Below are 13,268 nucleotides of genomic sequence, written 5' to 3' on the forward strand. Positions count from 1 at the left end.
GTTTCAAAGATATTTGCTTGGTTCCATACTTTATCCCAACCCAGTATTGCTAAAACACTAAACATTGCTACAAGTTACACTCTGTGGCGTAGCTAGTATGGGTGACACCCGGGGCGGTAATCGATGGTGTCACCCCAAATCCAAAAAATAAAGATTGTTAAAATCAACGAAAATCCGATAAACGTATGTTTTGAATAATGAAAATTAAGAATCATAGTTAATAAACCGAGGTTATTTAGCCTTGTTTGCGTCATTGTTTTGTTCGCAAGTAAGTCTTGATTAATTTTAGAGCTTACTAGAACTTCTCTCACATGAAGTAACCGATACACGACTAACCATTTAGTGGCTGTAATATTGGCCGCTTGTAAATGTCTTCTGAGCCTTGGTATTTATAGCCGGAGGTCTGCTTTTGATACCTCTATTCATGGTAAAAGTCACAAAATGTTGAAAGAGCTAAATTCAACTGTTCATGAAAAGCAAAATGTGTATCGGCATAACCTCGAACAATGAAGCCACATCATGAATGGACATTGATCTGGTTTCAAGTTCAACATGCAATGAATAGGTCAAAATATTCCAACATGTTTTTTTGAAGTTCGTCCTTATATTTTTTCGTGTAAGATCTATTGATTCAGCTATAATATGACCACAAAGTGCACCTATTTTGGTCTCTTCTGATTAATAAACGGTTATGCTTTTACTTTGCAATTCAATATGACAAAAACTTATTTCTCTTAGTACATCATTCCAAAAGAAAATATAACAAAGAAATGTGAAATTACACACAGCGGGCATATGGTATGTGCAGCACCTCTAGTGCCTAAATTTTCTTATTGATGATAATATAATTCTTCAATTGCAGCAACAAAACTATCAAAATGTTCTGCCAGTACTTTAACTGCAGCATAGTGAGCATTTCAACGCATTTTGGAAAGTCGTTTAATAAAAGATTTGCTGTGTTTAACAAGCACTTCCCAGCAGCTAGTGGAAGCAGAAAATTAAAAATTGCCTATACAGTTCCGAAAAATGTTACACAAGATATGTACCTATTGTGTGCAAAAGAGTATATGTGTACCTTTTTGTTTTTTGCTTTAATAATAGCTTGTATTCATCCATGTACCCCGCTCATAACAGCTGCATTATCGTATTCCTGTGAACGGCGATTCATAATAATCTAAACCTAAACCAATTTCAAGCTTCTTAAGCATTTCGTTACTTTTAGCTTCTTTTTTCCTTTTAACGAAAAAAATCCAAGAAATGGTAATTTGACCTAGACTTTTCTCGGTTTCGTGTGTTCACAAAATAATATTAAATTTTATTTTGATTTTTTTGTGATCTCAATTTTTTGCAATTGGTTTTCTTGGGTGTCACCCTCGAACGGGTCCCGCGGACCACCCTCGAGCGGACCGCCCCCTCCGCCCCACCCTAGCTACGCCACTGGTTACACTCAACACTATTCTAACGATTCCTTGATGGATGATGAAAAGTACCTCAATCACTGACTTGGGTCCTTTTCTGTAGTAAAAGTACGCCATACGATTTCTCTATTATAATAAATATAATGAATCGGATCTCTTTCTACCATAAACGATATGTGTCTACCATCATAGTGAATGAATCCACTCTTAACAAAATATCAAAAAACTGACTCAGATCCCTTTCTGAAATAAACTGTTCATGTGTTAAAAAATAATTAAAATATCTGAATTAATGGTAAAAGTATTATTATTTTCAGGTGGTAATAACTTAATTTAGACGTGCTGTTTACAAAAAATCTATTTCTAACAATAAATCGAGAAATATTTGGAAGATTATAAGGTAAGGTCAAAAAATTTAAACAAATCTAACAAGTAAGGTGATTGTGTTCGGCTATTTTTAGCTTGTGATACCTGATAATATAATAAATGAATATTTATATCTATGTGCTACTGGCCTTGGCAATGAATAAAAAATAAAAACATATCTCGTGAGTTGGTTAGCGATAATATACCTACTGTTTATTTCAAAGTACAATAACTCAAAAATTTAGTTAAAAATAAAAATTTTTTTCTCAATTCTTTCCAAAGACAATTCATTGTAGAGAAATTTTTCGTTGAGTGCTTGAAAGTGGTGTATGTGAATGTATATGTATTTACAGCAGTGATTTCTGAAACAATATGAGGTAAGTCATCTACAATAAATATTACACTGAATGTAAATATCAAAGTAGAGACGCAGCTATTCAGCGCATCAAGATTGCGCGAACACAAAAATTCAATCCGACGATTTCGTTGACCACTTATAATATCTTTAACTATACCTACGCATTCATGTATATTATCATTATCAGCAATAATTCATGTATATTAATTATTAATAAATACCCAAGTAGCACAATAAAAACATTTTAGTTTTATTTAAGGTTTATAAAGGTTTTATTGTGGTAAATAAGAAGATAATGGTTTTAAAGTTACCTTGTAGATATACTGCCAGATCTTTAAAACTGTTAAGCATTTGTCACTAGTTTTAAAGTATCTAATAAGAGTATCAAATAAGACTACTTAATCTTAAAAGATAATTTGTCTTATTGTAGTTTTAAAATGGTTTATTCTCAGCTCACTTTAAAACTAATCAGTTTTATAAAGAACTTCCGGACTGTTTGGTTTTATTAGATTCTAGTTTGTGACCTTTTAGTTTTATTGCAGTTTTAAAGATTCTCCTAATATGACTAATAAAACCTATTATTAAAACTACTTGTTCTCGAGACAATTATGTCAGTAAATCATATGCCTTAAAACTATTCTTTTAGTTTTCTTTAAAGTTGCTTTCTTAAAAGCAATTATTAGGCTATGTTAAAACCAAACGCTCTTAACTGAATCAATTTGGTTATCGTAAAGACTAAACTAGTTAAAAACAATAAAACTAAACTCATCCCCTCTTCTTTCATGTCCCAAATGGTCGGCCAATTGTTTTAGAGCGAAATATTGGTGTATTATATTGTAAAAACTGGAAGTACAGTTAATATGGAATAAATAATATTTTTCAAAGAATACAATAGACAGTACTACGACGCCTTGATTTTAAAGTTAGATTCACATTAAAACCGAGTGGGATTAATACAGCAGCATTAATACTAAACGGTTTTAATTCCAAGGTAACCTTGCTTTTATGTAGGATATATGCTCTTGGAAATGTATAAAATAAAACGATTTGATCTTAACAATTCTCTGTCGATAGACTAAATAGTCTTATTTGGTTTTCGGCCATATTGCCTTATGGAGATGCTGAAAGCCATGATAGATTACAGTATAAGGCTTACATAACAATTATAAATAAGCGACTTAAAGACATAAATTCGATTTATTTTAACATTAAAATTGTAGATAAAATTATTTTTCTTTCAAATTAATATTTTTCGCATTTAAATTGTTTTATTATTATTATTTTTTTAATCTCCAAAAGTCATAAATTTTAGGGCGCGTGAATTATTTAGACCTATTTTTGTTAACATTATCAATAAAGATGGGCGCGCAAGTGTTTTTCTACCTTGACAATTTGAAATAACCAAGTACTTTTTATTATTTTATGGTTACAAATACGTATCTACCTATCATAACACATGTAAAAATTTGTTGGACTATATGGAGCATATGGGTTTAAAGAATAATTTAATATGGTAAATTTTCTTTAAAAGTCTCCATTTAAGAAACCTTTTTAAGTTTGCTATAAAACTGCCTGCACCTAAAGTGTCTTTTAACATGGTTTTAAAAGCACCTTCACAGCATCTTTAAAACCAGTTGCTTAAGAAAACAAAGTTTTAAGGTTTTTATTTTCGGTTTTATTGACCTCTTTCAGTGTGGGCCCTTTTATGCTGAAAGCGGTTTTATTGCAACCTTAAGGTTTACTTAAAAACCAATTGGTTTTAGTTTTATTCTATAGTTTTAAAGCATCCATAAGACTTAATAAACCCGTTCGGTGCTACTTGGGTAGGCAGTTTTTTGCTCACCTATTCTCCAAAATAAAAATATATGTAGGGTTGTAAATTATATTTCTTCTTTTTCTACTACGCCACCACATCCCAAATGGAAGCTTGGCCTCCTTTATTGTTTGCCTCCACCCTTGTTACTTACCCATATACGGACGCCTAAAAGTGCTTGTGCGTCGCTGCTTACTGTGTCTTCTCTGCGCTTTCTTGGCTTTCCAACCGGTGTCTTTCCCTTCATTCTAGCGTTCAGTGCTCTTTTTGATATCCTGTCCTCTCCCATTTTTAGACATACTTTTAGACCAAAATATATGGGAGAGGACAAAATATAAACTCAGCCAAAAGTGCGCACGCATAACGGCCGGGAGACATATCCGCATTGAGCCCGTACCGAGCAAAGACAGCATGGCCAGCCTTGTTGGCTCAGACGCCGTGCGGATATGTGTGTCCCGGCCTTAACTGTGACTGATCATAAATGAAACACCCTGTAATCTTTTTCTCATAGGCATCTTTCAGTGCGTCACAGTTTTTCGATTTCTTTCTAACGCATTAAATTGTAAGTGACAGAAAAAAGGCAGGTCGGTGATTACAGACATTTATAACATTTATTCTAGTTGTCGATAGATGGCGCTATAACCGAAAAAAAAATATTTACGAATTATATAATAGATTATATATCTACGAATATAATCGTACAATTTATAAGACTATACAAATCAAAGAAAATACCATTTTATAAATGCAATAAACACAATTGATTTGTTTTTATGCCAAATTGCAAATAAAATGTGACAACTGTCACATTTAACTAAAATGTCATGTTAGAATAAATGTTATACATGTGTATTATAACGGACTTACCTTTTTTTTCTATCATTTATGACGCACTGAAAAATGCCCATGAAAAGGACATTATATTTATATTTCAAATATAAATAAAACTTAATAGTCTAAGATCCGAATAAAGATCGACTTGCACCCATCTGCCCTCTGCTTTCCGGATGAAACATTTTTTTATTAAATTTCATAGATAGACAAATACGACTTGCATGGGCTGACTATCAAAATCGTGTCATAGCTATCCTTAAGGGGGGGCCGTAGGGGTTGAAATCAATATTTCAAGCACATTTTTTTTGAAAGTATGGTAGAATTATTTTATTTTTAAATTAAACAAGCATACGGTAAACAAAAAATTCAAGATTTTATTAGCTTATGAGTTTCTTGAGGTAACGCTGTCGAGTTTTTTAAGTTGGATTTATAGTTTGACATAGCGTAGACGTAGACGCACTGGAAAAGTTCAACACCGAATTTTGTGTACTCTTGTTTATAAATGAACGTAAGCGCATGACGGGACGTAAGAGAAACGTAACGGAACGGAAGATATGACCAACTTTCATCTTTTACAGTGCGTTTCTTACGTCTGGCCAATGATAAGGAAGAATTTTGTTCTGTCACTCAAAGTGGACCCGCCCCCTCATACGCTTTGTAAAGTTGTTTGCCAACATATTAGAATTTTGTTAATTATTTGTTACAATGGATGGTATTATACAATGGATGTTATTAATTTAATAAAAATATATCATAGTGTAGTTTCAATATTTCAGATAAATATGAGTTGTTTATTAGCCTGTTAATTCGGGGTTGTCCACACATATACGATAAGTAAATCCAATGAACATTTTAAAGACCAGGAAATGAAACATAGTTGGAAATTCCACGGCACTAAGGAGCATACCTTCGTTTATTTCCTAATCCATTGTTTACGGTTCGTATAATTTTTAGGCTATGTTGTTAAATTAAGCCACTGTTTCTACTCATGCGCAAAAATTCCGCTGCGTTAGTTTATAAATTGACAAAATATTTCCTTACGTCTGCAGTCCGTTTCTTACGTCTACGTCTACGCTACGTCAAACTATAAATCCAATTTTAGTTTCATCGACTTTTAACTTTTTAATATCACTCAGAAGTCAAAACAACGAATTTTTTGGCAAAAAGGGTGAAAATCAACGTATTTATTATTGTTAAACAAAAAATAAGCATGAAACAAAAAATAGCTCGACAGCGTTACCTCAAGGAATGATGTCTAAAAAAGAATGTGTGTGTACTTTGTACGCACGTAAGAAGTTATACTTCTATTATAATATAATTTCAACGAAATAAATATACCTACTTAACAGTTACAATACAAAAAATTAACAATAATTACCAAAAATGAACCAAAACTTAACAATGCCAAATATTAAAAAAAAAAGAAAAAAATATGAATCGTCCGGGATTTGAACCCGCAATCTCGCGATTTTTTGATCTCTGGTCCAATGCTCTACCAACAAGGCCATCAAGCCGCATGCTACTTACCCTTCAGATATACATAATTATACATCACGGTGACAAGTGAAATATAAAAATAGATGTTTTATTATTTTACGCCCAAGGAAGACAAATCCAAAGACACAAAATTATAATAAAAAACCTTTTAAACCACCTTTTTCAAATTGCGCAAGTTGTATTATTAATATTAATGTTAATAAATGAAATATAAATATTTTGACGTTTCACAATTTGACAATTCACTTTTAACTGCAGTGCCTTAAAATTTTTAAAGCACTAGTGCCTTAAAGTAGCATTTTTAACGCTCCTATGGAGTCCTAAACATTGCATTTTTAACACGTTTGTAGAAAAATATATTTAAAAACACTAATATATTCTTTCCACACCTTTTCTGGACTGATACATACATAAATTAAAACATTTTGAAGTATAACTTCAAAAATATAATATGAAAACTATTTAAAAAGGCAGTATAACTATTAACTAACCTTTGTTGTTTGTCTTCCTACAAATTTTAAAACGCAACAACCATACATAACCAAACCGTCAACCGTCCAAACCACAGCTGCGCTACAGCTGCCATATTGGATAATTTTTGACATGTCATTTGAACATCCAATCAGAACAAAGTTATAATGCTCATGCGCCGGGATCGTAGGTTTTAACATATAAAAATTCACCCTCATATCGCGCGTAAGGAAGTATAACTTCAAAAAAATATATACAAAATTCCAGGTGGGTCGGTCAAGTAGTTTTTGAGTTACAATGTCTAGTCTTTAAAAAAAGCAGTTTTAAGAAAAACGCTTTTAAAGTATTGTGAACTTTTACTTTCAATTTATTTTTTGTCTGTCCAATTGTAAAGTGATGCACACAGGAATATGTTTTTAAATCGCGGAGTAATTTACAAAAGAAAATTCGAACAGCTGTTGACCGTTGTTCACTACGTTCAAGAGCGCTGGCGCGAACCTGCTGCAAAGCGCTTCGAAGGTAGGATATTCAACACTATCTCCCTACCTTCGACTCGCTTCGCAGCCAGTTTGCGCCAGACAGTTACGACTTGACAGACAGAAAAGAAAATGAAAAGTTGACAATACTTTTTGAAAGCGTTTTCCTCAAAACTGCATTTTTCAAAATCTGTAGAAATTGTAACTCAAAAACTCTTGACCGACCCAACTGGAATTTTGTATATACAGTGTGTCCACGGTTAGGATGCCCAAGAGAAAAAACTTTTTTATTTTCAATTTTAGCGAAAAATGCCATTCTTGATAAAAAGTTTTGTTTGTTCTAAAACCCCATAAAACGAAATAAAATTCAAGTTTTTCAAATCCTGCTTAATTTTGTAGCCCATTTTATGTAAATCCCTATAAATTTTTGCACTGAATTCGAAATCGTAACAATAATCTAGTGTTGCCAAGCCACAATGTAGCTTCGTAACTGTCAACTCCGATAAATAATTTGCGAATTGTCATTTTTTTCGACAATGTTAAGCATTCAATAAAGAATTTATCTTGTGATAAATTTCATTATTAAAATTATTGGATTAATAATTATTTAATTAATAAATAATTTGATGATTCAAGGAGAACGACAAAGTCTGGCTTCATAATCCAGAGAAGCGAAAGGGTTGTTCTCCGTTATTATTGTTACAATTTCGAACTAAGTGCAAAAATTTATAGGGATTTACATAAAATTGGCTATAAAATTAAGCAGGATTTAAAAAACTTGAATTTTATTTCATTTTATGGGGTTTTAGAACAAGCAAAACTTTCTATCAGGGAATGACATTTTTCGCTAAAATTGAAAATAAAAAAGTTTTTCCTCTTGGCCACCCCATCCGTGGACACACTGTATTTTCGTTACACATTCCTTGAGGAAACGCTATCGAGATATTTTTTGTTTAATCGTAATAAATATGTTGATTTTCATCCTTTCTGCAAAAACAATTCGTTGATTTAGACAAGACGAAAACGGCGGGTTCGTTGGGAAAAATATTCCCATGAGATTTTTTTGCATAATTACATTCGTGAGACATCCCAGAATAAGGTTCAAGAAGTCGCCCACGTGAAAAGTGGGCCAAATTTTTTTTAACAATTTTTTTAATCAAATTGCAAAAATCAATATTTTTGGCCCCGACAATTTTTTTGTAGGTTTTTTGGACCATTCTGGATAAAAAAGATCTCTTATATTGAGCGCCATGCACCATGCCGGCTACCACGTGCATGGCGCTCAATATTGTTACTTAAAAATAACAGCTTAGTAATAAAATAATGACAAAAATTTCTTCGGGATCTTGTAGGGGGGCATTAAACTTTGATTTAGTCACTTTCTGACTTTCATAATAATAACTTTTAACCGAGTTATTAAGCCTTGAAAATCGCCATTTTTCGTTTTTTTTTTAATTATAAATTGCTTATAACTCGAAAACGATCAACTTTAGAGAAAAATTATAAGAGACCTTTTTTATCCAGAATGGTCCAAAAAACCTACAAAACAATTTTTCGGGCCAACACAATTGATTTTTGCAATTTGATTAAAAAAAATTTGGTCCACTTTTCACGTGGGCGACTTCTTGAACCTTATTTTGGGATGTCTCACGAATGTAATTATGCAAAAAAATCTCATGAGAATATTTTTCCCAACGAACCCGCCGCTTACGCCTTGTCTATTTTGACTTCTGAGTGATATCAAAAAGTCGAAAGTCTATAAACTTAAAAAACTGGACAGCGTTACCTCCATAAATTTATAAGCAAATAAAATCTTTTTGAATTTTTTGTTTATGAGTTTCGATGTCCACCGCAAAATTCATTGTTTTTTGAGGTGTCTTTAAAAATTTGCCACCGTTGGCTTATTTTTCAATATTTTTTTGAATCTTTTGTTGAATAATCTATGAACTGTACTGAATATGCTTATTTAATTTAAAAATAAAATAATTTTTAAAAAACAAAAGATGTAGATCTTTGAAACACACTCAGTGATCAAAAGATTCAAAGTTGCTGGTTTGGACGACCACTCGTACGAAAACAAACAAATGAAATAGAGAATGCGGAAAAATCCCCTTACGAATAATTCACACATCCACTAATTCGGGATGGGAACATTTTTTTGAATAGAATCAAAGATCCAAACACCAGTTCTTAGAAATGTGTTTCGCCCTCTTCAACCTCTCTGGGCTCATCAGTGAAGATGAGAGGTTGAATATCTTCAGACATATTCCAATCAAAAAGCAACATTCGAGACCTAGACATAGCAGGAGCGTAAATCTACGCCCAATCTGACAATGACCGTTTTATCAATTTAAGAACTGGTGTTTGGATCTTTGATTCTACATATTCAAAAAAATTTTCCCAGCCCGAAGTAGTGGATGTGTGAATTATTCGTAAGGGGTTTTCCGCATTCTCTATTTCATTTGTTTGTTTTCGTACGAGTGGTCGTCCAAACCAGTAACTTCGGATCTTTTGATCACTGAGTGTGTTTCAAAGATCTACATCTTTTGTTTTTAAAACATACATTTTACTTTAAGTAATTAGGGAATTAAAAACTTGAGACGGTCATTGTCAGATTGGGCGTAGATTTACGCTCCTGCTATGTCTAGGTCTCGAATGTTGTTTTTTTATTGGAATGTGTCTGAAGATATTCAACCTCTCATCTTCACTGATGAGCCCAGAGAGGTTGAAGAGGGCGAAACACATTTCTAAGAACTGGTGTTTGGATCTTTGATTCTATTCAAAAAAAATTTCCCAGCCCGAAGTAGTGGATGTGTGAATTATTCGTAAGGGGATTTTTCCGCATTATCTATTTCATTTGTTTGTTTTAATATAATAATTGTACCCTATATTAAAAAATGTAATTTAAAAAATGTTTCACCCGGAAAGCAGATAACCCGTACTATAAAACAGTAGGTAAATAAAATAAACACAACATGTAGATACTTAACTTAAAATTTATTTTTACACCGTTATATAAATCATCTAACAAGACATATTCTAAAAATTGATTAATTAAAAAAGGAGTTGTTTTTAAAACTAACGTAGTGTATTTAAGTGTGTTTATTGTTAGGATTTATCATATTATATACTAGTTACTATATAATACCGCTAAAAATTCAGTAGAATTATCCAAACAATATTGATACGGAATTGGTAACAGACTACAATAGAAAATCGTATGATTTATAAAAGAAGTAAATGAGAAATAATTCGTATACTTTTGATAAAGTGGAATATCGTTAAAACAATTATTATTGTTTGATTAAAAAAATCACCTCTTTTGGGGTAGTTCTCAGATATCTAACGAAGATGCGTTCCAAATGGTTTTGCTGAAAAAACTCTATTCACAACATAAGAGTCTCATTTGAAACTCAAGCTGTAAATATAGGAATTTTATGTATTCTTCCAAGTATATAAAATCTCTTTGTCCCATGCAGCGCAAGTATAAGTCTCTTTCTAAATTTTACAATATAGACGGTGCCTCAAATAAAAATAAAAAAAAATTGAGGGGTCCAGTTGCAAAAATTATTGCTTAAAAACTGGTCTACCGCGATATAAACATTGACAGGTTTGAGGATTTTTATCAAAACATTTGTTGTGTTGAGTTTAAGAGGGTTATATTTACTTTGGGGATACAAAGGCAGAAATTTTAATGCAATTTGTTAAAATGGCCAAAAAACTAATTGGTTAAAAATATAAAATAAAAACAACTATCTGTAATAAAAACTTATGGTTAAAATTAAGGGCCATTCGAGTCCTACCATTTAAAAATTTGTGTAGGTTGCAACCCCCAACATACAAAGTGAGTTTTATTTTTGGAACCCCTCAATTATGTCAGAAACGGCTTACACGATTTTTATAGGTTGTATAGTGAGTATAGTGCGTAAGGCTACGGCCAGACAAGCAACAATTTACGGCGCTGTAAGAGCAGTAAAATGAAGCGCGAAAATGGGACCCACGGTGAGTGTAGTGGATGGTCAGATTGAATTGTAAAATATCGCGCAGCAACATAGGATAAATAGTTATTTATGAAGCAGTTCGTGAAGTATGCTTTTTGCGAACGCACGCGATGTTTAGAGCACGAGCGACAACGGAGCGAGTGCTATAAATCGCGTAAGTTCGCAAAAAGTACTTCACGCACAGTTTCATACAATATTTTATCTACGATAAACAAATAAAAGAAACTGTAACTCTTCGTCACTGGAATTCATTTCTATTATTCTGGGTCAATCCATGCCAAGTGGTCCAATATAAATTAAGTTGGTTGCTTGACTATTTTTAATATTTTTTATTTTTCTATCTTTTAAACTTCAGTCTATAGAGACTACAAAACTCCATTTATTTTATTTTTTAAAAATATAGTTTGCGGATGAAGGCCATTTTTGTTAAAGCGTATTGATCATTTTCACGGAAAACATGGCGTCACTCTTTAGCCAATATTTTCACTGAGGTTTGTCCTAGAACAATAAATTAAAAACAAAAATTTTTAGAAAAGTATGCTTTAAAAAACGGCCTATAGCATTATTTAATTTCAAACTACCCTTAAGGCCTTAAATGAACCTCAAAGTTTGAAAAGATAAACTGATAAAATTCCATTTTAGTATTTTTTTTAATAGCATAAGGCAAGCCGGTAATGGTTTGTAATTTTTTTCTGGCAAACACATACGTACATACTTTAAATAAAAAAAGTTTGAACTTTGAGACTTGAGTAAATTTTTTCAAAAAAAATCTCAAAAATGTAATTTTTTGAAAAATCTGATAATCTGAAAAAAGTTTGACCCCTTATATCTCTATAAAAATTAGAAATTTGTCTGAATGTTAGCCCCTAGCAAGAAAAATAAGGATTAAAAATTTGGAGTTGCAGACTTACGTCATATAGGAGTTACATGCCTGATAAGATGGTAAAATCAAAATTGTCAAAATTTGAGTGTTTGCGGGCAGGGTAATTAAAATTCAAATAAACTGTCTAATGAAATAAAAATTAATGTATTTTGTGAATACAAATTTATACAGGGTTGGCCTAAGAAAAGAGTCCACCTCGATATTTGGCAATAGTTACCTATTAGATTTTAAGGAAATGCCGAAATAGGTCCATTTTTATTTTATTATATTGCAACTTTTTGGGATATGTTTAATACTGTGACGTCATCCATTAGAGTGTGATGACGTAATTGATGATTTTTTAAATGGGAATAGGGGTGTTGTGGTATTTTATTTGAAAGCGTATTCAATTCTCTATTCGCTAATATAAACATTATGATCATTATTTTTACAGGTTGACCAAGTTGCAATATAATAAAAATAAAAATGGACCTATTTCGGCTAATAGGTAATCTAATAGGTAACTATTGACAAATATCGAGGTGAACTCTTTTCTTTGGCCCACCCTGTATAAATTTGTATCCATGGTGAAATCTGGTGAAAATACATTAATTTTTATTTCATTAGACAGTTTATTTGTATTTTAATTACCCAGCCCGTAAACGCTCAAATGTTGACCATTTTGATTTTTGACCGTTTTTTCAGGCCTGTAACTCCTATATGACGTAAGTCTACAACTCCAAATTTTTACTCTTTATTCTACCTGCTAGGGGCTAACATTCGGCCAAATTTCAATTTTTTTCATCCATGCCCATCAGAGATATAAGGGGTCAAACTTTGAGATTTTTCAAAAAATTACGTTTGATTTTTTTTGAAAAAATTTACTCAAGTCTCAAAGCTTAAACTTTTTTTATTTAAAGTATGTACGTATGTCTTTTCCAGAAAAAAATTACAAACCATTATCGGCTTACCTTATGCTGTAAAAAATGCTGAAAATGGCATTTTATTAATTTACCTTTTAAAACTTTGAGGTTCATTTAAGGCCTTTAAGGGTAGTTTGAAATTAAATAATGATACAGGCAATTTTTTTAGAGCATGCTTTTCTAAAAAGTTTGGTTCTTGATTTATTGTTCTAGGACAAACCCCAGTAAAAATATTGGCTAAAGAGCGAA

At 32.0% G+C, this 13,268-nt stretch overlaps 1 protein-coding gene across 1 annotated transcript in view; it reads left to right on the forward strand.

Annotated features, from left to right (window-relative positions):
• The first annotated feature begins 2,045 nt into the window (after positions 1–2,045).
• LOC114329316 (glycogen-binding subunit 76A) overlaps positions 2,046–13,268 on the forward strand; it is a 294,793-nt gene continuing 283,570 nt past the window's right edge. The window contains exon 1 of the mRNA XM_050656801.1: positions 2,046–2,161. Within this exon, the coding sequence (XP_050512758.1) occupies positions 2,157–2,161 (5 nt within the window). The 5' untranslated portion in view covers positions 2,046–2,156. The remainder of the gene's footprint in view (positions 2,162–13,268) is intronic.

The sequence above is a fragment of the Diabrotica virgifera genome, chromosome 7 (assembly GCF_917563875.1).
Source record: "Diabrotica virgifera virgifera chromosome 7, PGI_DIABVI_V3a".
Lineage (NCBI taxonomy): Eukaryota > Metazoa > Arthropoda > Insecta > Coleoptera > Chrysomelidae > Diabrotica > Diabrotica virgifera.